The 26,427-nt window shown below is 40.4% G+C and overlaps 1 protein-coding gene across 1 annotated transcript in view; it reads left to right on the forward strand.

Moving 5' to 3' along the window:
- The window catches only part of CHP1 (calcineurin like EF-hand protein 1), a 47,712-nt gene that overhangs the window by 1,232 nt on the left and 20,053 nt on the right, over positions 1–26,427 (forward strand). The window contains exons 2-4 of the mRNA XM_059372557.1: positions 8,106–8,178; positions 21,650–21,730; positions 25,639–25,766. Coding sequence (XP_059228540.1) covers positions 8,106–8,178; positions 21,650–21,730; positions 25,639–25,766 — 282 coding nt within the window. The remainder of the gene's footprint in view (positions 1–8,105; positions 8,179–21,649; positions 21,731–25,638; positions 25,767–26,427) is intronic.

Genomic DNA, 26,427 nt, shown 5'->3' on the forward strand with positions numbered 1-26,427 from the left:
GTTTCTTCATGATAACCTGTCTTTAATGATGAGGTGTCCAGTAATTCAGTGATCCATATGCAGGTAATATTGAAGGGTGCTGAGGGAACTACATAATTTCACAGGCAGTGGTGTGGCCTGAGAGAAACTGAATGCTGTCCTGTGCTTTCCACAGATTTAGCTTTTAAAATCTTCAGTGTGGAAGAGATGTTATCTAGCCCCCACCCTTGGCAGATTGGTTTACTGCTTTTAGCATCCCCTAACAGATGGCCCATAGCCTCTCCATAAATACCTTTAGAGGTGATAAGCACACCACCTACTGATTTTGGATGAAAGACAGAAAGTAGTTAGCTGGTTATAATGTATAATACTTGTTTGGCTACTTGACCTTATGGTCATTTGATGACTCATTTTGACTCTTTAAGAGTAGAAATAAAGGCATTTGGGAGTCAGCAATCATTTTATTAAATTCTGTGGTCATGACCTCTGACCACACTTGTAAATATAAGAACTGCTTTAGGTCTAAGGTGACACCAGAGTTAAAGCATTCATACTTAAAATAGAAAGTCAAATCATGAAGTGCAAGCCATAGTGAGGATGAAAAAAAAGCTATTTTTGCCTCAAGATGAGGGAGCACTAATCCCATTTGGGCATATTTACATTTGACAAAATGGAAAGACCCTGGACTCTATAGGACTGGAGTTATTTTACTGCGTGGCTTGTGGAGGAACAGAAGTACATACTCCTGGAAGAGCTGTTGCCCTAGTTGCCAAAAAGTGAATCAAATCTTTAAGGAGATTCTCAACCACAAGCAATGCAAACGGATGTTAAGCCAGAAAGCCTAATGAACAAGTAGTTATGGAATTTTTGCATTATCTGTGTGCTAGGTACTCAAAACAGATGGTGACAAAAGACGCCCATAGGAGTTAGGATTAGCATTACGACATAAGGTAGCTGAAATTGTGTGCCACGCACCTTCAGACTTCAGACTCAGAGTCTGTGGGCTGTCTTGGAGAGAGCAGGAGTTGGGCCCTGATCCAGGAATGAATGAATTAGATTTAGATAAATTAATTTAGGACATTTTAGGTGGCTTCCACGAGCATTCTACTCCAGCCTGCTACACAGCCATCCCTTGATCCTGTTAGTGTCCATCACCACAGTTGACTTTTAAAGTAGTAATTTTAATATGATAAAAAAGGTTTAGAAGACTAAAAACAGATACCGGAGGGGGAGGTGGAGAAGTGGGATTTGTCCAGTTTTCATCTGCTTCTTGTTCCATTAAGAGTTTAGGGAACTATCAGGGGTGCCTGAGTGGCTCACATGGTTGGCCATCTGCCTTGGGCTCAGGTCGTGATCTCCAGATCCTGGGATGGAGCCCCATGTCGGGCTCCTGGCTCAGCGGGGAGTCTGCTTCTCCCTCTCCATTTGCCTCTTCTCCAGCTCATGCTTTCCCTGTATCTCTCTGTATCAAATGAATAAATAAAATCTTAAAAAAGAGTTTAGGGAACTATCAATCAGAAACACTTCAAGTTAAGAACAAGTAATACGTCTTACTACTCCCTTTGCCAGTGAGAAAATGTGGCATAATTGAGAAAAACTGACTTTATATTCAATATGAAAGCTTTGCATTGGAATTGATTATATTTAAACATATTTTCTGTAAGTCTAAATTGAGTAGAATTCCTGCATGACTGGCTTAGCCAGTATTTGAAATGTGATCTCTCAAGTGTTTGGCCAACTAATTCTAGGTAAGAATTACCTGTAAGCCTCAGTTTTGTCATCTGTAAATGGGAATAATAATATTACCTACTTCATAGGATTCTTAAGAGGATTAAATGAGATAAATTATATAATCTACTTAGAATAGTGCCTGATATATAAGTATCAGGTAAGTATCAGCTATTATTTTGAATCATAGATAAGAGTCATCTTTTTGGGAAAATATTTGTATGAACTAGTTATAAAACTATGTCTAGGGCTATATAAGTGGAGAGGTGACAGCATTTTATGCTTTTCGTATTTTCAGGGAGCATTGGACTAGAAATCAAGTTGTTTTCCCAATTCTACAGAAATAAAACTTTTTAAAGGAATCGACATCTTTTTTTTTTTTTTAAAGATTTTATTTATTTATTTGACAGAGAGAAATCACAAGTAGGCAGAGAGGCAGGCAGAGAGAGAGGAAGGGAAGCAGGCCCCCCGCTGAGCAGAGAGCCCGATGTGGGACTCGATCCCAGGACCCTGAGATCATGACCTGAGCCGAAGGCAGCGGCTTAACCCACTGAGCCACCCAGGCGTCCCTCTTTTTTTTTTTTTTTAAAGATTTTATTTATTTATTTGACAGACAGAGATCACAAGTAGGCAGAGAGGCAGGCAGAGAGAGGAGGAAGCAGGCTCCCTGCAGAGCAGAAAGCCCGATGCGGGGCTCGATCCCAGGACTCCGGGATCATGACCTGAGCTGAGGGCAGAGGCTCAACCCACTGAGCCACCCAGGCGCCCCAGGAATCGACATCTTAATGTTTATAACAGTTTAAAAAAAAAACATTGTCTAAAGAAAATTAAAACATTTTTCATTAAAAAAAAATTTTTTTTGAGAGAGAGATTGGCAGTGTGGGCCAGGGAGGGGCAGATGGAGAGAGAGAGAGAATCTTGAGCCAGCTCCATGCCCAGCTCAGAGCCTAGTGCAGGGCTCGATCTCACAACCCTGGGATCATGACCTGAGCTGAGGATCAAGAGTCCTATGCTTTACCACCAGAGGCACCCAGGCATCCCTTAAAACATCTTGTGTTGGCATAAACATTTGCTATATTGTCTTTGTCCTATTACCTTCTTTCACACATAAGCATTTTCATATACTAAAGCCCAGCTGAATAAAAGTTACTTGGGGGGAAATCACAACGGTCTTGGGAGTTTCTATAATCTCTACTCTTAGTTCACTTAACTGTAGCAGTAAACTGGCTGTGAATTACGTAAAACCATTTTTTTTTAATAGTCATTTAATCTGTGAGAAACAATTCAAGCTAGTGGAGTAATAATAAATGCCCATTAATTTAATTTAATTATTATTTTTTACATTCATTTACTTTTAGTCTCTAGTTCTGGTGTGTGTCATGTGGTATGGGGGTGGTGTTAAACAGGTTTAGGAAGTAAGTTTTATAGGCTGGTGAGGTTTTGTTTGAGAAGGTATAGTCATGATAGAATAGTGGGTTTTTTTCTTTGGTTTCAACAAAGAACACAAGCCTGGCAAAGGCAATTGCTTGAGAATAAAATATCTCAAAATGCAAGAACCCCTTCACCTGCCAAGCCATGTTGCCTGAAGGTGCTATCTTCTGGCATAGGAAATCACATATAACTAACACCTTTAGCTGGTTTGGAGTTAAGGGATTTTGTAAAGCTATGTACTTTTCCTCCCAACTTACTATGAAAGATTTAAAATGCACAAAAAAGTTAAAGTAGTGTAATATCCATATACTTTTCACCTCAATTCAGCAGTTGACATCTTGCTTTATCTACATATAGATAAATATATATAGCTTTAGCTGTGTATTTGCTTTATCTATTTATATGTGTATATCTATTTATCTTTTGGTGAACCATTTAAAAGGCAGGTGACAGAACACTTTGCCTCTAAGTATTTCTGCATGTATCTCCTGAGAATAAGGGTTTTATTTCCCTACTTAACCTCAGTACTCTATCACACCTATGAAAATTGACAGTAATTTAAAAGTATTATCTACCATTTAGTCCATATTCAAATTTCCCCTATTAGAACAAGGTGGTTTGTTGTTGTTGCTTTAGTATCTTTTAAGTCTCTTAATCTATAGGTTCCCTTAGAGAGTAGGCCAGCTCTTGAAGCCGGCTGTCAAGGGAAACTGAAAGTGTTGGAGTGTGGAATGGTTGGGATTCAGGCTTCAACTTCTCAATCTTTTATCTGGAGTTACCTTTGGCTGTACTAGTATGCTTTACCTAGGTTATCAGTCTGTTCTGTGTTAAGATTTAAGATAATGGTAAGGGCAAAATAACTTTTCTCTTACTCCCTTTTCATTTTATTCTTCCCTTTGTCATTCCTACCAAGTCCTTGGTACTTCTCTGAAATGCCTTTGTCGGGGCGCCTGGGTGGCTCAGTGGTTTGGGCTGCTGCCTTCGGCTCAGGTCATGATATCAGGGTCCTGGGATGGAGCCCTGCATCGGGCTCTCTACTCCGCAGGAAGCCTGCTTCTCTCTCTCTCTCTCTGCCTGCCTCTCTGCCTACTTGTGATCTCTGTCTGTCAAATAAATAAATAAAATCTTTAAAAGAAAAAAAAAGAAATGCCTTTGTCCTCTGAGCATGAGGCCTCATGATAGAGAGTTCTGTAGTCTGATTGGCAGAGTCTTTCAAGTAATCTTCCAACAGTATAAAATAATTATTTGCCCATTAGTGGAGAAAAATATAGCTTCATTCAATACTTGACCAGGTCCACACCCTTTTTGGAGAGGTCAACTCCAGAGACTTCCTTTCGGTTACCAAGAATTGGTGCAGGTTTGGGGCACCAGTCCTGTTAGCCTAGTGCCTTCTGGTGAGACTAGTTTACTGGAAACCTTCTGGCCTTCTCTTGTGGCAGTTCCAATATCTTTCTGCACTTTGAAGTTGCTGTGAGCTCTGCACCTTGGAGATTGCTTTATATTCTTGTCATGGTGGATTTGGCACCTAAATTGAAGCTTGCTTTCCTCTTCCTCCTCCTCCTTTCTCCTCGTTCTTCTTAATAAACATTAGTTCTGGGGATGCCTGGGTGGCTTAGTTGATTAAGTGGCTGCCTTCAGCTCAGGTCATTATCCCAGGGTCTTGGGATCGAGTTCCACCTTGGGCTCAGCAGGGAAGTCTGTGTCTCCCTCTCCATCTGCCTCTGCTCATGTTTTCTCTCATTCTCTCTCTCCCTCTCTCTCTCAAATTAAATAAATAAGTAAAATATTTAAAAAAGAATAAATTCTGAAGTTTAGGACATAGATTGAGATTTAACCATATCGAGTTATATTAAAAGTTGACATTTGGTTGTACATTTCTCTACTGTTTCCATATAGCCCCCTTCTGCCTGGAAGATAGCAGGCTTATGGTTCATGAAAATTTGTGAAGCATTCCATGTGGTTTCCAAAAGATTAATTTATTTATTTGAGAGACAGAGAGGGGGAGTGTGCATGAGCATGGGGGGTGGGTGTGCAGAGGGAGAGAATCTTCAAGCAGATGCCCCGCCCCCCAGTTTGGAGTCTGATGCTGGGCTCTGTCCCATAACCCATGAGGTGATGACCTGAGCTAAAACCAGGAGACTCTTAATGGATTTAGCCACCCAAGTTCCCCAAGCATTCCATATTTTTAAGGATATCAGGCATAAGCTGATCTTTTTTCTGAAATATGGGATATAATACCATACCAGTATTTGGTAAGGGACTTTTTAGAATCATACTTTAAGGTGTTCTTTGAGATAATCTATTAGAAAGATGTCTGACGGCTCATTTGTTAGTTGAAGGGGGTTGGACTAGACGACAAAATTCCTGCCAGTTTCAAGATTGTATCAGTAGCTATACATACATAAAATATATATAGAATTTCTTGAAGGATTCACAAAAAACTGGTAATAGTGTTTGCTTCTGGCAAGGGAAACTGGGGAACTTGGTTGTTAGGGAGACTTTTCATTGTGTACGCTTTTGTACTATCTGTGTTTTTACAATGTGTGTGGATTATTTTCTCAAATTGCAAAAAAGGGGTGCCTGGCTGTCTTAGTCCATAGAGCATGCAACTCTTGCAGGGTTGTGAATTTGAGTCCCATGTTGGGTCTAGAGATTCCTTAAAAATAAAATATTTTTGAAAAACAACCTAGTATAAAAAGAAATACAATTTAATGTTTTCCTGTTAAAAGGAAAGTAATCTGAAGTATGTAATAGTCTAGGTACTAAAAACTGACCCAGTGGACTAAATATTCTGCAGTTATTAAGAAGGACTCCAAAGCAACACAGAAAAATTATGAGTGAATGAATGAGAAGGTATTCCAACTATGGAAAGTGTCCAAGTGGGTCGTATTGAATGGTTATATACATTTCTTTGTATAAGAAATGAAAAACAGTAGTGTTGAGATTGTGAACAAGTTTTGTTCTTTCAGAAAATCTTTTGGAAAAGTTAGTCATTCTTTAACTGACTTATTTTTGTTAAACTAAAGGGACCTTCAGTTCTAGAGCATCCTTTGAGGCCAGAGGCCAGAGCCAGGGTAAACAGGTCAGGTTCCTGAAGAAAATGGCTGTAGCTGCCAGAGAGGAGAGAGGTGAAGATTAATTAATGCAACAGTGAAACTGTACCCAGGCTCACAATGTGAGGATGGTGATGCGAATGGTTAACCTGGAGTGTTTACCCTGTACCAGACGCTCTGCCAAGTGCTTTCCTCTCCTGGCCTCACAGAGTTCTCTCCGCAGCCCTTTTCGTTCACCCCTCACTGAGTAGGCAGGCGGTGGTGCCATGAATGGGATCAGTCTGTTACCTGACCCCCACCAGAGAGCATGGGTTGGCAATGGGTCCCCAGCTACCTCCTCCGTGCCTGGCACCTGCGGGCTCTGGGCTGGTGTTGTGCTGGCTGGGACTGATTCTTCTCTGCGCTCTTTGGAGAGCTAGTACCCACAGCCCAGCTTGGGGTGAAATCTGATGCTGAAGAATTCACTGCTGCCTCTAGCGTGCCTTCTCATCCTAGCTCCAGGCCATTCACTTCCTGCTTCTCCCGCTGTGCCCCGGTTTACTTTGTCCCATTGTTCCTAAAAGTGCAAGTAGATTTTGTTGAGCTGAGGGAGGAGGGCTACTGTCAGCCTGCCTTCAGCCATCCCTTTTAAACCCCTGAAGGTACAGCCTAGGACAAAGTCCACACTTACCACACCCTTTTTGGTTCCTGTCTTTTCCCCTTTGATAACTGTCCTTTTTCTCCCTCCTACTTCCCATCAGCCAGGAAACTAAACTACTGCCCAGAAATTTCTTTATGCATTTTCAAATTCTTACTGTGTACCTGCCTGTTATTACTTCATTTTAATTGCCAGCTTATGCTTGAGTTAAAAAAATTAGCAACTGGGTTGCTCAGTTGTTAAACCTCTACCTTCCGCCCAGGTCGTGATTGCGCGGTTCTGGGATCAGAGACCCGCATCAGGCTTCCTGCTCAGCGGGGAGCCCCCTTCTCCCTCTCCCACTCTGCTTGTGTTCCCTCTCTTGCTCTGTCAAATAAATAAATAAATAATCTTTAAAAATTAAAAAAAAAATAGGAGGAAAATAGCTTCCTTGTAGATATTATCTCTTGATAACCTGATCTTTTACAAATTGCCTAATTTGCTTCTGGGTTAGGGAGCTCAGTGGAGCTCCTGCAGTCACAGAAAAGAAGCTGACCTGACCCTGTGATCTTTTACTTAAATGTCAGTTCTGAGGGAAGAGAAAAGCCACTAAAGCTTGGTGCAGGAGCAAACCAGATTTCCACTGAATCACCCAGGTGTTCACAAACCAGATTTTATAAAAACAGAATCTGTCCCAGGGCACCTGGCTGGCTCAGTTGATGGAGCTTGGGACTTTCTAAATTCAAGCCCCACGATGGGTATAGAGATTACTTAAAAATAAAATCTTTAAAAAATAAAATAAAAATTGAATCTGCCCCAGTCTTTAAGTACAAGTTAACCAACCTGGCATTGCCAGCCTGAAACCTCAAACTGATTAATAGGTATGTGTTTTTAATCAGAGCATACAGTTAATAGCCTCTAAGTCATGTGAAAAGGTGTAAAGAGTAAAAAGGTTAAAGTTTCACAATTTCCTTTTAAACTAAATTTGGCTTTGTTTTGCTAAATCTTAACCACTTGACATTTAGTGTATAGCCCTGATGAAGCCCAGACTTCATCCCCGAGAGTCCATTTTGATTGCTCTTAATTTACTTATTTTCTAACTCCTTTCGTTAGCTTTTAAAATTTATGTTTTGACACTCTAGAAATGAGTGAGAGTTGAGACAACTCCCCATTTTACTCTCTTTGAAGTGTATGGTGGGCTGGGACCAGAAAGGCAGTTGACTTCTGAAGGGCCAGACTCAAGTTCATTTCAAGTAGAGGGTGACTTTGCCAACTGGGACTAATTTTGTGCTCTTCAGTTTCCCACAGTCAGATCACCCGCCTCTACAGCCGATTCACCAGCCTGGACAAAGGAGAAAACGGGACTCTCAGGTAGGCAGTTGCCGTCTTTATTTTTTGGGCAGTATCTGAACAGGCGCCTTTATCCCCAGGGCACAGGTGATAGGCATCTAGAGTGCAAAGGGCAGGGACCAGTTCTTCACTGTCTTCGAGAGAGTCATGCATTCACCAGGGAGTTAAATAAGCAGAAGAATGGCATTACATTGGTCACCAGGTGCTTTGTGCCTTACTCTTAACTCCTCTTAGTTTGGGTGGCCATTGTTCTGGTCCTAGGAACGTCCTTTTAAGATTTTTCAGCTTTCTGGGGCGCCTGGGTGGCTCAGTGGGTTAAAGCCTCTGCCTTTGGCTCAGGTCATGATCTAAGAGCCCCACATTGGGCTCTCTGCTCAGCAGGGAGCCTGCTTCCTCCTCTCTCTCTGCCTGCTTCTCTGCCTACTTGTAATCTCTGTCTGTCAAATAAATAAATAAAATCTTTAAAAAAAATTAAAAAAAAAAAAAAAGATTTTTCAGCTTTCTCTGCTTGAGTTTTCCCATGGCCCCTTCCCAGACATGTTAGCCTTCAGGAAGTCGATCCAGGGCAGTCCAAGGTAGTCCAGATTGTTTTGTCCTCTCATTTCCCAACCAGCCCCATAACCCTAAGGTGCACCACTTTGTATATGTAAATGTTAGATAAGATGTTCAACGGTTTAGTCTAGAGCAGTGGTTCTCAATTGACGGCTCTTTTGCTCCTAGGCAACAAAATATCTAGAGACGTTTTCAGTTCTCAGGATTGGGGCGTAACGTTGATGTCTGGTGTGTGGTGGTCAGGAATGCGGCTAAATGTGCTATAATAGACAGGATAGGCGCGCTCCCCCCCAACAAAGAATTTATTCTTCCCTAAATATCCAACATGCCAACATTGAGAATCTCTGCTCTAGAGTTAATTATATGATTTCAGAATAATGGGATTTTGTACCATTTTGAATTTGTAATTGTCTTACCATTGTCCAATTAAATATCTCCTTACTGTCACCTCCCACCCTAACTCTCAGTGGCAAGCTCAGCTTTAACTAAGTAATAGAGAACGAAGCTGTCAGCTTTTCTAGTGGCTGGCAGGAAGCAAGAAGTGGTCTAGGAATTCTTTGAAGGCTTCTAGCACAGTAGTGGAATATGGTCTAAAGGGGGAAGGAGTATAGTTGCTAAGCCTTTGTGCATGATCCGCAGGCAGAGTAGCTAGAGAATGCTGGTAAATCCATAGGGCCATGTTTGTGCAGGGCAAAATCTGCTCTCACTAGAAGCTGGGATGGACTCAAACCATGCTATGTAGTCATTAACGTCAACAACTGGAATACCTACCATGTGCAAAGACCACACTGGGTGCTTTCTCTTCTTTTTTATATTGAGACAAATACATATAATATAAAATTTACCATTTTAAAATATACAATTCATTGACATTAAGTGCATTCACAATGTTGTATAACCATCACTGCTGTCTAGTTACAGAACATCTTCATGTCCCCAGATGGAAATCTTGTACCCAGTAAGCAGTCATTTCCTATTTCAGGGGCAGGGACAACCACTAATCTACTTTATTCTCTCTCTGGGCATTTCATATAAATGGAATCATATAGTAGGTGGCCTTCTGCGACTGTCTTCTTTCGTTTAACATGGTGTTTTCAAGGTTCTTCAACAACATAGCATATACCAGTACCTCATTCCTTTTTATGGCTGAATAATATTCCATTATATGCATATACCATGTTTTGTTTATCCGCTGATAAGTTGATGGGCACTTGGAACATTTTTGTGTGGACATATGTTTTAATTCTCGTTGAACTTATACTTAGGAGTAATATTGTGTGTCCTATGGTAATTTTATGCTTAATTTATTGAAGAACACCAAATTGTTTTCCACAGAGGCTGCACTGTTTTACATTCCTACCTGCGATATATTGAGAGTTCATACTTCTCCACATTCTCACCAACACTGACTGTCTTTTGATACTAACTATACTGATGGGTGTGAATGATAATATCATTGTGGTTTTGATTAGCAGTTCCCTGCTGGCTCTTGATACTGAGCATCTTTTCATGCTTGATCATTTGTATATCTTCTTCAGAGAAATGCCTGTTTGAGTCCTTTGCCTATTTTCTAATTGGTTTGTCTTTTTGTTGAGCTGTAAGAGTTCTTCCTATATTCCAGATATTAGATCCTAGTGAAGTACATGATTTGCAAATGTTTTCTCCTGTGCATAGTCTTTTCACTCTCTTTGTGGTTTTCTTTGAAGCACAAAAGTTTTAAATTTCGATGAAGTATAATTTATCTAATTTCTTTTTTGGGCTGTATGCTTTTGGTGTCATATCTAAGAAACCATTGCCAAATCCAAGGTCATGAAGATTTACCCCCAATGTTTTCTTCTAAGAATTGTATAGTTTTAGCTCTTCTATTTAGGTCTTTGACTCATTTTGAGTTATTTTGTGTGTATATACATGTACTACATATATGGTGTTAGATTAAAGTCAAATTTTATATATGTACTATATATGTACTTTAATATGCATACTCTAAATGTACTATATATATACATATACATGTATTATATATGTATACATGTATATGTATACATATATATTATATATATATGTGTTGTATATGTATATGTACACAGTATGCAGTTAAAGTCAAACTTTTTTTTTTTGCACTTGGATATCTACCTATCCCAGTACCATTTGTTGAAGAGACTCTGTAGATTTGCACTAGAAAAAATAAATCAGGGGTGTAGGGTGACTCATTAGGTTTAATGACCGACTCTTAATTTTGGCTCAGGTCATGAGATGAAGCCCTGCCTCTGGCTCCTGGCTCAGCTTGGAGTCTGCTTGTCCCTCCCCCTCCGCTTCTCCCTCCACTTGCACCTGCTTTCTCTCTCAAATAAATAAAATCTTTTTAAAAAGAAAAGAAAAATCATACTAGAAATCTTATTTTTTAAGGTTTTATTTTTAACTAATCTCTATACCCATTGTGGGGCTCAAACTCACAACCCTGACATCAAGAGTCCCTTGCTCTCTAGCCTCCGCGAGCCAGGTGCCCAGAAATCTTTTTTTTTCCCTTTCAGTTCTAATACTTGAATAATTTATTTGAGTTTGGGGTTACATCTTCCTCATAAATTCAGATTTAATCACTGAGTAAAGATACAGAATTCACATTCATTTTGAGTCCTTTTCTTTGTGGAAACAGTGCTGTGTAAGTCGTGTGTGTGTGTGTGTGTGTGTCACTTTCATTATTTGCTGAAAAATTGGAAAGACTCTTATAAAAGGAGCTGTCTCTTAGAAAGGATGAAAACTTTGTAGGTGTCAGCTGGTATTTACTTGTTGATTAAAATGTAGCTAAGATTTGGGACACCTGGATGGCTCAGTGGGTTGAACCTCTGCCTTTGGCTCAGGTCATGATCTCAGGATCCTAGGATCGAGCCTCGAGTCGGGCTGTCTGCTCAGTGGGGAGCCTGCTTCCTCCTCTCTCTCTCTCTCTCTCTCTCATTCTGCCTGCCTCTCCACCTACTTGAGATTGAAATAAATAATATCTTTAAAAAAATATATAGCTAAGATTTGCTCAGTACCTAAAACACTCTCTCATACTTAATGGAAAGCCAGTGGGCTAATTGACTCATTTGATAGGTATTTATTGACTATCTGTGATGTGCTAGGCACCATTCTCAGCACTTGTTTCTACACATTCTTGGGGATGAGGTGGTGGAAAGTGATGAGATAATTTTTTATTTCATAGCTACCTGGATCTAACTGATGTTTCCATACTCAGCTTTACAAAGCACTAGGTCCTAAATGTGTGCTTTGATCTCCAAGTGGTGTGGATTCAAACACGAGGGAAGCCCCAGGCCACCTTGAGAACAAGAAGAAATTATCCCATTGTACTACGGAGTAAACAATGAGCATGTTATATGTAAATCATTTTGTTGGATCACCCACTATTGGGATTTCAGCTCTGGTTTTGCTTCCTGACAACAGCCATCTCTGCCTCTGGCCGTTTTTTAGATTGTCTTACCCTCTTCCTTAGCCAACAGTGTCTTCTCTCCTACTCCTTCCAACCTTAGAGAACTGCTGGACTCCAAAATCTTCTATAGTACAGTATGATATAGCTCCTTGTAGCCTTTACTGCCAAACCCAGCTCAAGTCCTGTCGTGACCTTTCCAGAACCCATTAGGGTGCTTAGCCAAATGCAAGTGACCAATCTTTTGTTGACTGGAACAGGCCCCACTTTCTTAAGAAGGCTTTTAGCAGAAATCATTTCCTTTTTACATTTTCTTCACTTTACCCTTCTATGATGACCCATGTCTGGGCCTGAAGCCAGATCTGCAGACCAAGAGGCTACCAAGTACCCTCCACTGCATTTGTATTCCTTTGTAGTGTCAGTCCCAGAGGGAACATACAGCAGAAACTATGGAAGGCTTTGGCTAGAAATGGAGCTGCTCCAAAGTGCTTTCAGAGATTTGCCCCAAAATATGTTTAATAGGACACTAGTTTTTTGGTCTACCAATAGGTGTTTATAAAAAGAAGAAAAAAGGGGCGCCTGGGTGGCTCAGAGGGTTAAGCCTCTGCCTTCGGCTCAGGTCATGATCCCAGGGTGCTGGGATCCAGCCTGCATTGGGCTCTCTGCTCAGCAGGGAGCCTGTTTCCTCCTCTCTCTCTGCCTGCCTCTCTGCCTACTTGTGATCTCTCTGTCCAATAAATAAATAAAATCTTTAAAAAAAAAAAAAAAGAAGAAGAAGAAGAAGAAAATTACCAATTAAGCTTTATGCAGAGCTTTGTGGGCAAGGTTTAACAGGCTTTTTTTTTTTTTTTTTTAAGGACTTTTTTATTTACTTGACAGAGAGAAATCACAAGTAGATGGAGAGGCAGGCAGAGAGAGAGAGAGAAGCAGGCTCCCTGCTGAGCAGAGAGCCCCATGCGGGACTCGATCCCAGGACCCTGAGATCATGACCTGAGCCAAAGGCAGCGGCTTAACCCACTGAGCCACCCAGGCGCCCTTAACAGGCTTTTTTATGGCATTTCCTGGCATCTTTAATATGCTCAAATGAATTGGGCCACTTCAAGAGGGGAATACTGTAAACAGTATATGTGAAATTATTTGCAGTTTTTCTATAGACTTTCTTTTTATATGGGTCCTCTTCCAGATTGGTATTTCATGAACATAAAAATGTACTGTAACCTCACAAATCTTATTTTCTTCAGATGCTATTATTTGGGTAAAATGTTTCTACCGCTGCTATTGAAATTGATCTTCTTGAAATGGGCATCTGTCTGTTTTTGTTTTTGTTTTTGTTTTTTAAGGTTTATTTATTTATTTATTTGAGTATTTATTTATTTATTTATTTGAGAGAGAAAGAGAGCACACAGAGGGAGGGGGAGAAGCAGACTCCCCAGTGAGCAGGGAGCCCCATATGGTACTGGATACAGGACCCTGGGATCATGACCCAAGCCGAAGGCAGTTGATTAACCAACTGAGCCACCTAGGTGCCCTGGGCATCTATCTTATAAAGGGTCTTGCAGTGGTCCTTTTTAGATGAGATCTAGATGAGAATCTTGTCAGCATCTGAATACAAAGATGATTTCTTTTGTTTAAGTATCTTCTGTACTGGGGCATCTGGGTGTCTCAGTTAAGTGTCTGCCTTTGGCTCAGGTTGTGATCCCAGGTTCCTTGGGATTGAGACTTAACATAGGTGGAAGGAGTCTGCTTCTTCCTCTGTCCCCTCTCCCCCTGCTCCTCTCCTGCTGGCTCACGAGTTCTCTCACTCTCTCTCAAATAAATATATATTTAAGAAAAGCATCTTCTGGGGGCGCCTGGGTGGCTCAGTGGGTAAAAGCCTCTGCCTTCTGCTCAGGTCATGATCCTGGAGTCCTGGGATTGAGCCCCACATTGGGTTCCCTGCTCAGCAGGGGAGCCTGCTTCCACCTCTCTCTCTCTCTGCTTGCCTCTATGTCTACTTCGGATCTCTCTCTGTCTGTCAAATAAATAAAATCTTAAAAAAAAAAATTAAAAAAAAGAAAAAGAAAAACATCTGTACTGATGTAATGTATGGGTTAAAAGTCAGCATAATGATTACCCTTTGTGGAGGGGAGCAGGTAGAGACAAAAGGAGCAGGAAGGAGGTATCTGGATATAGATCATAATCTGTTTCCTGATTTGGGGACTAGTTATAATCTTAACTGGGTTACAACTCGTCATGCCAAATACTTGTGATGTGTGCTCTTTTCTGTGTGTATATTATACCTCAGTAAAAGTTTACTTGAAAAATATCTTATTGAGCACTTTTAACATCGACTGTTTGTCAGATAATATTTTTTCTCAAGTAATACCATGATGAAAAATATTTCTGGATATTAAATCATGCAGGTTAAGTTGACTACAGGGGATAGTGCAAAGAAACTAACATCTGCAAGTACTTATTACTGAGAAATGCCAGTTGGCTATGTTGTTACATATCGCTCAAAAAAACATTACCTGTAAATTTCAGGAGCTTGAGTCCTGAATGGGAGCCATTTATCTGCTTAAACACTGAGTGCTTTTGAGGTTCACTTTCTTGTTTAACTTTACCCAGAGGACAGATGATTTCAGCGTCCCAGACAAGTGCTTGCTTTGTATACACTGGTATCAGTCATTCCAGAATGAAGCTTCCCTGAGAGAACCATGATCCCAGTGTAATTCTAACTCTTATAGTAGATAATCTCTTTTTAAAAATATTTTATTTATTTATTTGACAGATATCACAAGTAGGCAGAGAGGCAGACAGAGAGAGAGATTGGAGGAAGCAGGCTCCCCACGGAGCAGAGAGCCCGATGTGGGCCCGATCTCAGGACCGTGGGATCATGACCTGAGCCGAAGGCAGAGGCTTTAACCCACTGAGCCACCCAGGCGCCCCATAGATAATCTATTTTTTTTTCCCTCTCTGAAACCTTCAAATAATCTCCTTTTGATGTTCTGAAACTTCACAAAGGCATACCTTTACTTTTCATTATTCATTGCTCAGTATTAGATGAACATTCTTTTTTTTTTTTTTTTTTTTAAGATTTTATTTATTTGACAGACAGAGATCACAAGTAGGCAGAGAGGCAGGCAGAGAGAGAGGCAGGGAAGCAGGCTCCCCACTGAGCAGAGAGCCCAATGTGGGGCTCCATCCCAGGACCCCAGGATCATGACCTGAGCTGAAGGCAGAGGCTTTAACCCACTGAACCACCCGGACGCCCCTAGATGAACATTCTTAATCTAAAAATATGTCCCTTAGCTGGGAAGTTTTCTTCTGTTATTTCTTTTATTATTTCCCTCCTTTCTTTATTGATCTTTTTTTTTTTAATTTTTTTAAAGATTTTATTTATTTATTTATTTAAGAGACAGTAAGAGACAGAGAGACCGTTGGTGGGGGAGGAGACACCCCACTGAGTGGAGAGTCCAATGTGGGGCTCGATCCTGGGACTCTGGAATCATGTCCTGAGCCGAAGGCAGCTGCTTAACCAACTAAGCCACCCAGGCGCGCCTCTTTTTTGATCTTTATGGGATATCTGTTGGCTGGTTATTGCAGCATCAAGACTCAGCTTTTCACTCATATTTCCTGTTTGACTTTTTCCTTTGCTTTCTGAAAGAAATCCTTGCATTTGTTTTTCAGTTCTTTTGATGAACTTACTTATTAGTCCACAGCCTTATTTTTTAACTTCTGAGAACCTTTCTTGTTCTCTGACCTCTCTTCTCTCATAGTAGCTTAGTTTTGCTTTACAGATGTAAAAATGTATCAAATGTGTTTTGGGCTCCTTATTAGAATCTTTCAGGGGCCCTGGGGTGGCTCAGTCGGTAAAATGGCTGCCTTTGGCTCAGGTCATGATCCCAGGGTTCTTCGTGACCCTAGGGTCCTGGGATCAAACCCCACATAGGGCTCACTACTCAGCAGAGAGCCTGCTTCTCCCTCTCCCTCTGCTTGTTGCTCTGCCTACTTGTGCTCTCTCTCTTTCTCTGTGTCAAATAAATAAAGGAAAAAAGAATCTTTCAGAACTTTCAGTGTTCCCTGAATCATCATTATCTCTATTCTTCTTGATTCTACTCTTTTTTTTTTTTTTTTTTAAGATTTTATTTATTTATTTGTCAGGGATAGAGGGAGAGAGAGCGAGCGAGCACAGGCAGACAGAGAGGCAGGCAGAGGCAGAGGGAAAAGCAGGCTCCCTGCCGAGCAAGGAGCCCAATGTGGGACTGGATCCCAGGGCGCTGGGATCATGACCTGAGCCGAAGGCAGCTGCTTAACCAACTGAGCCACCCAGGCATCCCTGATTCTACTCTTTTATGCTATTAATTTTTCCATAGTATCTGGTGAGCTTTGGTTGTCCATTCATATTTATGAAAACACCTGCATGAAGTACTGTAGAAAACTGGCATGGATTTATTTGTGATTGGTTTCTCCACAGGTCTTTCCTGGATGGAAAGGCTGACTTCAAGCCCTCTGTTCTCTGAGCAGGGCCAGTAAGTTGGTAGACTTCACTTTAGGGTATGTGGTCAAGGAGCAAAGGGACAGATTTGTGGCCCTCTTCCCCCAAATAAAAGGACTGTGTTCCTCCAAAGCCAACTTCCCATATTTGGTTGCAGCCCTACCCAGGTAGGACTTTCCGTTTCTCTCCATGACCCTTCATTTTTCTCCTGGGGACAAATGGTTTTATATTCTTAGGATGGGGACTAGCAGCAGTGGGCACCTGGACTGTTCTTTAAAAATTCCTTTAACTCATTACCCTGAATGAGTTCATTCATTTACCTGGCACCTCTGAGTATGGTGCCTTGCTGAGCTTCTGCAGGACAAAATGGCTCTCCGCTCCCCTGCAGCCTTCTCATGGGCCCTCTACTCTGACTTACTTGTCAATACATTTGCATTGATTTTCTGACTTCCAGAATTTGGCACAATCCCTTGTTTACTAGTTCACTGCTCCCACCCTGGTTGTTTATGTCAGGGATATGTTCCATGTGTATGTTTCTGCTGACTTTTCAGGCAGTTTTAGAGAATGAGAGAAGGTCAGTGTGTTTGTGCCCACCATGTTCAACCAAAAGTCACATACAGCCTTGTAGCTAATGGGTCTGGCCCTGGAATGCTAAAACAATTAGCAGAGACATGATTTGGCACCTGTGGACACTTCCATGATTCTATTATCAAGATAATAACAAAATTCTATTACTGATTTAATTTAGAATATTAATTAGAAGGGGGTGCCTGGCTGGCTGAGTTGGAAGAACATGTGACTTTTGATCTTGGGGTTGTGAGTTTGAGCCCCACGTTGGGTATAGAGATTACAAAAAAATATAAATAAACTATTAATTAAACGCTTCAGATAATGGAAATTATTTCAGTGTTGAATCTAAATAATAAGTTATTTATTTCTATTTTATTACTTAAATATGAAACACTTTTTTTAGTTCAGTATTCCCCTCAAGTATGTCCTTTTAACAGATTTTAATGTCCTCATTATGTATAAGTCATCTCACCATCGACCCTGGGGCTTGAAATATAAACAGTTAACTGAGGCTGATTTTCCAGTCAGAGAAGGAACCTGCATACTGAAGATCAGTGTAGAGGACTGGCCCTCCTGGTTACTAAAAGTCTCTCAAACAGCCTTTTCTTTCTGAGGGTATGGAAAACCACTCTTCACTGGGAATTTCTTAGCCACAAAGAATGCTGTTATATTGGGCGCCTGGGTGGCTCAATGGGTTAAGCCTCTGCCTTTGGCTAAGGTCATGGTCTCAGGGTCCTGGGGACACCTGAGCCCCTGAGCCTCCCACCCCCAAAATCAGGCTCTCTGCTCAGCAGGGAGCCTGCTTCCCCCTCTCCCTTTGCCTGCCTCTCTGCCTCCTTGTGATCTCTCTCTCTCTCTCTGCCAAATAAATAAATAAAACTCTTTTTAAAAAAAGAATGCTGTTATATATGATTCTATGCTCAGACTTGCCTACTTCCAGTTATAATATCTTTTCTTAAAATATCTTTGAGGGAAAAAAATATCTTTGAGGAAGATTTTCCCAGGTATACTGTAAGATACAATATAATATTGGCATGCTTTTTAATGAGTACACACAGATTTTGAACAAATCTTCCATATGTGGGCTGCTTAGAGTATGTATTTTTCTCTATTAGGTTCGCGTCAGTGGACAAATTTAAGTTATGTTTTAGAAAAAATTGCCCATGTGATCTCCATTCTGCTATAGAACAACTAATAATAACAAACTGTATTATTGAGCTGTTTACAAACTATTGTTTTTTACTCTTTCATTTTAATCTTGATACTATCAACAGTATTCCTCTTGGCCTTATAAAACTGTATGTATAAACAATCTAAATTCCAAGAGTAGAGTTAAAAAAAAAGTGTCAAAGGACAGGTTTTGGTCTCACTGACATTGGAATTCCAAGACCAGATCCCTTTTGAGACTGAAGTTCAGGCTGGATTGTGTACTCACTGCCTGATATTAGACATGGTATTTAAACTGTGCTGTTTCTCAGCTAAAATTACTCTAGCTTGTTAGACTTTAAGCTGAGGTATGTGGCTGTGCAATTCAAATGAGCCTTAATCTTCATTTTAAAAGGGAGTAGTTATTGTTTCTTAACTTCTGTCAAGGAAGAGGAACCACTTTGGGTGATAACTTGGACTTTGTATTACAGAACAAGTTATGTAATTAGAATTTAGTACATGTTTGTAGAATCAAATAATCAGGACCTCTGTAACTTCCTTTATCTTTTATCATCTTCTTTTGGTTCATTAATTGATGTAAAAATTATTACCCTAAGTGATCAAGGAAGATTAGAATTTAAAGTTACTGTTCCAGAGCCCTGCATTTATTCCCCTAGGTCAGTTTCAACCTGTGTCACCACCAGATGTGCTGGAGATGAGCTTCTTCAGTTAATTTAGCACCATCTAAATGTTAAACCGTTCTAAGAGAAACATGGTATTGAAGGCTTCTCGATAAAATAGGGGTATTTCATTAGCAGTTAGTACAAAGTGGGTAGAGGAATAAGTTTTATCTCTTCTGATAGTAAACATCTTGAAGGCAAGAATGGGGCTTATTTGAGTTTTGTTTTTTGTTTTTTGTTTTTTTTTTACTTTTTTTTACTTTTTATCTGGAAATACTAATTTCAAACTTATAGAGAAGTTCCAAGAATAATACAAAAACTTCTACATACCTGAAATCTAGATTTGCCAATTGTTAATATTTTGCCCCAGACTTCATTGTGACATTCTTGTGTCAAAGTCAAGAAATTTAGTATTTTGAGGGGCGCCTGGGTGGCTCAGTGGGTTAAGCCACTGCCTTCGGCTCAGGTCATGATCTCAGAGTCCTGGGATTGAGTCCCGCATCGGGCTCTCTGCTCAGCGGAGAGCCTGCTTCCCTCTCTCTCTCTCTCTGGCTGCCTCTCCGTCTACTTGTGATTTCTCTCTGTCAAATTAATAAATAAAATCTTTAAAAAAAAAAAAAAAGAAATTTAGTATTTTGATATAGTTATATACTATTACATAATTATATATTCTGTATGGAATTACGTAGCTCAGTAATGTCCTTTGTGGCAATGTTATTCCTAGTCTAGATCATGCATTGAGTTCAGCCGTGTGTCTCCTATGATCTGGAGTAATCTGTCTACGGCCATACCACCCTGAACGCGCCCGATCTCGTCTGATCTCGGAAGCTAAGCAGGGTCGGGCCTGGTTAGTACTTGGATGGGAGATCTGGAGTAATCTGCCTTCTCTGTCCTTCATGACATCCATATTTTTGAGGAGTATGGATATGTTATAGACAGTTTTATATTCTTGGCACTGAATATCAACTAAGAATTCCTTATTGAACATTTTTTGGGCGAGCACCTTTCTTTCAGAATGTTTGATATGGGAAAGAAATGTGTGGTGTTTTATTTATTGGGGTGTCCCAGTGGCTCAGTCAGCTGAGTGTCTGCCTTCAGCTCAGGTTGTGATCCCAGGATCCTGGGATCGAGCCCCAGGTTGAGCTCCTGGCTAAGTGGGGAGTCTGTTTTTCCCTCAGCCCCTCTCCCTACTGCTGTGTGCTCTCTCTCTCTCTCTCTTAAATAAGTGAACAACTTTTTTAAAAGAGTTTATTTATTTATTTATTTATTTATTTATTTGAGAGAGTGAAAGAGATAAAGGGGAGTGGGTCAGAGGAGAGGAATGGAACCTTGAGCAGACGCCCTGCTGAGTACAGAGCCTGGTACAGCTGAAACCCACAACCCTGGGATCATAACCTGACCTGAAGTTGGTTGCTTAACCAACTTGGCCTCGCAGGCACCCAAGAAGTCTGTGGCTTTTTTTTTAATGATTTTATTTATTTGAGAGAGGACCAAGGGGGTTGGGGGACACAGGGAGAGTGAGAGCAAGAAGCAGACTCCCCACCGAGCAGAGAGCAAATAGGGGACTCCATCCTGGCACCCTGAGATCATGACTTTAGTCAAAGGCAGATGCTTTACCGACTGAGCGAGCCACCCAGGCACCCTGTGTTTTTATTATTATTCTATTCTGTTTCATTTTATTTTATTTATCAAGATTTTATTTTTAAGTAATCTCTACACCTAATGTGGGACTCAAACTCAAGAGTCATGCATGCTCTCTACTGACTCAGCCAGCCAGGCGCCCCAGAAATGTGGGGTTTTTGTTGTTGTTTTAGAAAAAAGAACATGTATTTGACTTCAATTTAAATTTAGACTTAAATCATAGTTCTCCTACTTACTAGCTCATAGCACTGGGCAAGTCACTTTAGCTCACTGCCTCTCAGTTTCCTCAACTTGAAAAGAGTACAGATAAAATGTTGGCCTAAAGAAATGAGATAATGTGTATAAACAGAGCAGCACATGGTATGTATACAGCGAATGGCAGCTAATAATATTCATCTTAGCATAACTTCCAAGTTGTGAGAGGATGACTGCTCTTTCAGGATCAAGGTTTAAATATTTCTGTGGTCTGGGTCTGTAGAAGGCAATGGAGAAAAGGCCAGAATCAGAGCAAGGAAGTAATGGAAATCACTTAGTTGTCACACTTCATTCTTTCCTTGGACACTGCCCAAGAATTCCTTGCATTTCATAGATGTTGTAGATTCTATCAAGGGTCCAGGATTTTTGCTACTATACACAAGCTCTGTGGTGTTGATAGTTGGAGCTGCTGTTCATTCCAAACTTAGTAACTAAGTACAAAATGGTAATGTTCAAAGAATGATTTACAGGGACAGCTCAGTATTTGCTTGTTAGTTGTTTTATTGACGTAACTTGTGTGCTGAATTCACTGGAATGTGGCATAGTCGAATCTGGCTTCTTCCACTCCTGAGTTGGTGCAAGAAACACTTGGCAGCTACTAAAGTGCTATTCTTTGCACTTATTTTGGTATAATTTGCCAAAGAAGTAAATTCCACGAGGTAATATTCTTCCTAGGTTGTACTCTTGCATGACTGAATGAATTCCTGCTAAGGGCCAATAGTCTCTAACTCAAGGTGATTCTCTTGGCAGCCGGGAAGATTTCCAGCGAATTCCGGAACTTGCCATCAATCCATTGGGGGACCGGATCATCAATGCCTTCTTTCCAGAGGGGTGAGTCCCTGCAGTTGTTGGCTTCCTTGCTGAGGCAAATTTGGAATAATGTTATTGGTTGGGCCCTTTTAGACCACAATTGTTCTGACTATATTGGACATCCTTAACTTGGTTGTTTTAGACTATCTCTTCTAATAGGTATATGAGCCTATTTTCAAAATTCTGTCTTTAATCTCTGTTTATAATTTCAAATTTAGAGAAAAGTTGCTAAAATTGAAAATACAGGGGCACCTGGGTGGCTCAGTGGGTTAAAGCCTCTGCCTTCAGCTCAGGTCTATGATCCCAGGGTCCTGGGATCGAGTCCCACATCGGGCTCTCTGCTCAGTGGAGAGCCTGCTTCCTCCTCCCTCTCTGCCTGCCTCTCTGCCTACTTGTGATCTCTCTCTCTCTCTCTGTCAAATAAATAAATAAATAAATAAATAAATAAATCTTTAAAATTGAAAATACAAAGAACTCCTGTATGTCTTTCACCCAGATGCATCTGTTACTTCGTTAACCTTTTGTCTCATTGGCGTATACTCTCTGTCTCCCTGTGTTCCAGCCAGTGAAAATATAATCAAGTCACATACGTGATTATAAATTTTCTAGTACCCACATTAAAAAAAGTAAAAAATAAGCAAGTTAATTATGTCAATATATATTTTATTATCTGATGTATTTAAAATATTATTTAAAATATTATGTATTTTGTTCTTTTTTCCAGCTTTATTGAGAAATGTCATATTGTGTAAGTTTAAGGTATATAGATAGCACAGTGGTTTTATTTATGTATATATTTTGAAATGAGTATCACAATAAGGTTAATGCATTTATCACCTTACACAGTTACTGTTTCTGTATGATGAGAACTTATAATCCACTCTCTTAGCAACTTTGAAATAGACAGCACTAGAGGTATTATTACATGTTGTCACCATGTTGTACGTGATGTCCCCAGAACTTACGCATCTTATAACTGGAAGTTTGTTCCCTTTGACCACCTTCACCGGTTTCTTTCTCCCATTGTCTATTTTATTCTAATATATCAATCATATTCCTCTTTTAATCTTCCTGATAGTACTTCCTCCCTGTCCAATACACGATCCATTCTGGGTCAGTTGTCATGGTTCTTCAGCCTCCTTTAATGTGGAACATTTCCACAGCCTTTATTTTTCTTTTAGAACATTGGCTAAGGATACAGTCCCCTCTACCACACACAGTTTGTCAAACAGATTTGGGTTTGTCCAGGCTTTTGATACGCTTCACTACCCAATACACTGACTTCCAAGTCCTGAGTAAATATTTATAGATTTGATTAGGTACCTTTTTCTGAATAAAGCTTATTATGTTATTTTAAGTAATCTCTTTAACAATTTCTTCCTGGTTCCTTGTGACTTATCTGTATGACCCAAAGGACTTTAAAAAGTTCAGTGGTTGCCAATTTCTTAATAATGAGACTCAGTGTCAGCGAGGATATTATCAGATAAAATGGAGAGGAAATTTTAGAACTCTGCACTGAGAGCAAAAGAATCTGCAGTTGAGAATTTGGGCATTCAGTAAAGCTGAGTAACTGGGCTGGGGCAAGGGGTGAGGGGAAGCCTAGCAGCTAATTTATGTGAAGACAGAAATCGAATGAAATGAAACTTGGCTCTCTTCAGATTCATGTTGACCAGGAGGAATCTCCTGCCCTTCTTCATTTTCTCCTTTTTTTCTCCATGAACTGCCCTGTTGGTTTCTGATAGTTTTTGTGCTGAAATCTTGGGTATTTTTATTTTTATTTTTTTCCTACTTCCTCCTTAGCCCATACAGAGCATTGATCCTGTCCAGCATTGGAACTTCCACAACTATGCTTTGTATCCAAACCTCTTGTAATGAAAAGTAAACCCAGTGGAGTCAATATGCCAACATTTTTTTCAGAGTTCTATAGTAAACATTGGTTATTAGGAAAAGCAGTTTGTGGGAAGCGGTTTTTTACTACAGTATCACCTGCCATCCTGTGTAATGTTCTGCTCAGAACGCTAGGCGGGTGTGCGTGAGGAAGCCAAGGCCTGTGCCAGGCCACACTACTAAACTGTCGGCAAGAGGCCCTTCCGCTAATCACTCTAATAAGATACAGATACTCAGTTTCTGGGTTTTTTGTTTCTTCTCTCCTTAGTCTTATGCAAGTGGAATTTTTTTTAAATGAGATTGGAAAGTGCAGCATTGGTATTCAGTATACCCTTTTACTCAGAGACCTATGATGGCAGTAATATTTATACTCATTAATCTTTTGTTCTGGCATTTGCTTCAAATCTTATTCCACACCTTGATTCCCCAGATCTACTGCTCCATTTGCAGTACCTGGCTTCAAAAACTAATAGTCATTCTTTTGCGTACAGTGGACTCATGAGCTAGCTTTTGAAATCCACCCTCAGAAAGACTGGTCTCTGTGTCTGCCTGGCACTTAAGAGACACGATACCACAGCGATTCAGTGGGGCAAAAAAAAAGACTGGGATTTACTTTTAGCTAGTCACAGGAACCACGCAACCTGTTCTTTCTATGACTGCCACAGGTAAACAACTTTGTCACGTCAGATATTCTTCTTTGAAGTACGTTGTTCATTGAAGTTTTAGAATGATTTCTCTCAGGGTTACTGATTTGCCTGTGGCACGATAGAAAGATTCTTCTCTAGTCTCAAGTACCAGAAAAGCTTTATACAAGAGTCTTCCCAACATCATGATCATGAGCAGCCTATCCATTTATGAGGGGATAATAAAATCATAATTAACACAATGATTTTGCAGCATTTGAAATCTTTCAAAGTGTTTATATTGGTTGAAGACGTGCTTAAAAGTTTAAGAAAGCACAATAGGAAATTATATATGCATTATGTTCACAATTACCAAAAAGGCATAGAAAAATGAATAGAAGAAAAGATAGTAATAATTGTAATTGCTACAGGAGTGGTATTTTTCTACTTTTTTCCCCTCAAATTCTAAAAATGTATTTGTTGCTTTTATAGCAAAATTTTTATTTTAGATGCTGCATTTCCATAGTATACTTTAACCTTAAAATATCACTAGGTGGGGGGCGCCTGGGTGGCTCAGTTGGTTAAGCGGCTGCCTTCGGCTCAGGTCATGATCCCAGGGTCCTGGGATCGAGTCCCACATCAGGCTCCTTGCTCAACGGGGAGCCTGCGTCTGCCTCTGCCTGCCTTTCTGTCTGCCTGTGCTCATTCGCTCTCTCTCCCTCTGTCTCTGACAAATAAATAAATAAAATCTTTAAAAAAAAAAATATCACTAGGTGGATGTGACTGCAGGGGAAGCATGAGAAGTGGCTGGGGAGTCATTGGGTTGGCATAGCTAACTTACTGCTTGCTTTAGAGTCTGAAGCAGTGAGTTTAGGTTCTGGCTTGCCTGATAATGTAGCCTTTGGTGCTGCTTGAAATCCTTTTTGGGAAAAGAGCTATAAGGAACTCGAGTAGGTGACTCTGCTGAGTTGTTACCTAAGTCTGGTTAATCATTTATAACATGGGAAAAATAATAGCCACCTCACAAGGTTGAGGTGACACTTAATAAAATATATCTTTTTTTTTTTTTTTTTAAAGATTTTATTTATTTATTTGACAGAGAGAAATCACAAGTAGATGGAGAGGCAGGCAGAGAGAGAGAGGGAAGCAGGCTCCCTGCTGAGCAGAGAGCCTGATGCGGGACTCGATCCCAGGACCCCGAGATCATGACCTGAGCCGAAGGCAGCGGCTTAACCCACTGAGCCACCCAGGCGCCCCTAAAATATATCTTATGAGCCCTAAAGAATTGTGCATATGGGAAAAGACTTTGTTAAATGGACTTTCGGCCACTCTAGCTAAAACTGTTGTCAGCATATTAGATTCATAAGAAATAATCACTCTGATTGAGATAGTGTTCTGTTTATTCTGTTTCCCATCCAGAGAGGACCAGGTAAACTTCCGCGGATTCATGAGAACTTTGGCTCATTTTCGACCCATTGAAGATAATGAAAAGAGCAAAGATGTGAATGGACCAGAACCACTCAATAGCCGAAGCAACAAACTGCACTGTAAGGAGATAAAGTTTTCTGGCTTAAAATATTTGCTTTTATTTGCATTTACAAATCATTTATTTTACTCATTCATTCATTGAGCGAGCATTTACAAAAGCTTAGTGATTGAGAGCTCAGACTGTGGAATGACATGGACTGGGTTCGAATCCCAGCGCTGCTGCTTTTCAGCCTTGTGACTTTGGGCAAATTATTTAAAATCTTTGGGCCTTGGTTTCGTCTTGTGTAAAATGGGGTGTTAAGGGGTTTCGCATAAGGATGTTGTGATGATTAAATGAGTTAAAATATGTCACGTACTTGGCAATAAGAACTTAGCCGCTAATATTATCCTTAAAATTCATAGAATGCCTCCCATGCACCAGGCAGTGTGGTGAGTGCTAGAGCAACAACAGTGAATGAGACCTAGCACCACCTATAAGGAAGAGTGGCAGTCTCAGCTGATCTTAGAATTTGATGGATACTGAATGTGACTCAAATAGGAGTACACAGCTGGCTTAGTACAAGATTTAACTTTTCTCCCCTTGCCTCTTGCCTCCTTTCCTTGGCTATTTGTTAGATTTCCCTCTGCCCTTATTGATTCATGTATGGGATTGCCTAATCCCTTACAACACTTCTCCAGGAATTGAAATTCAACTTCTCTTTTCTTTCAACACAAGTTGAA

This window comes from Mustela nigripes, chromosome 13, assembly GCF_022355385.1.
Source record: "Mustela nigripes isolate SB6536 chromosome 13, MUSNIG.SB6536, whole genome shotgun sequence".
In the NCBI taxonomy this organism is placed as follows: domain Eukaryota; kingdom Metazoa; phylum Chordata; class Mammalia; order Carnivora; family Mustelidae; genus Mustela; species Mustela nigripes.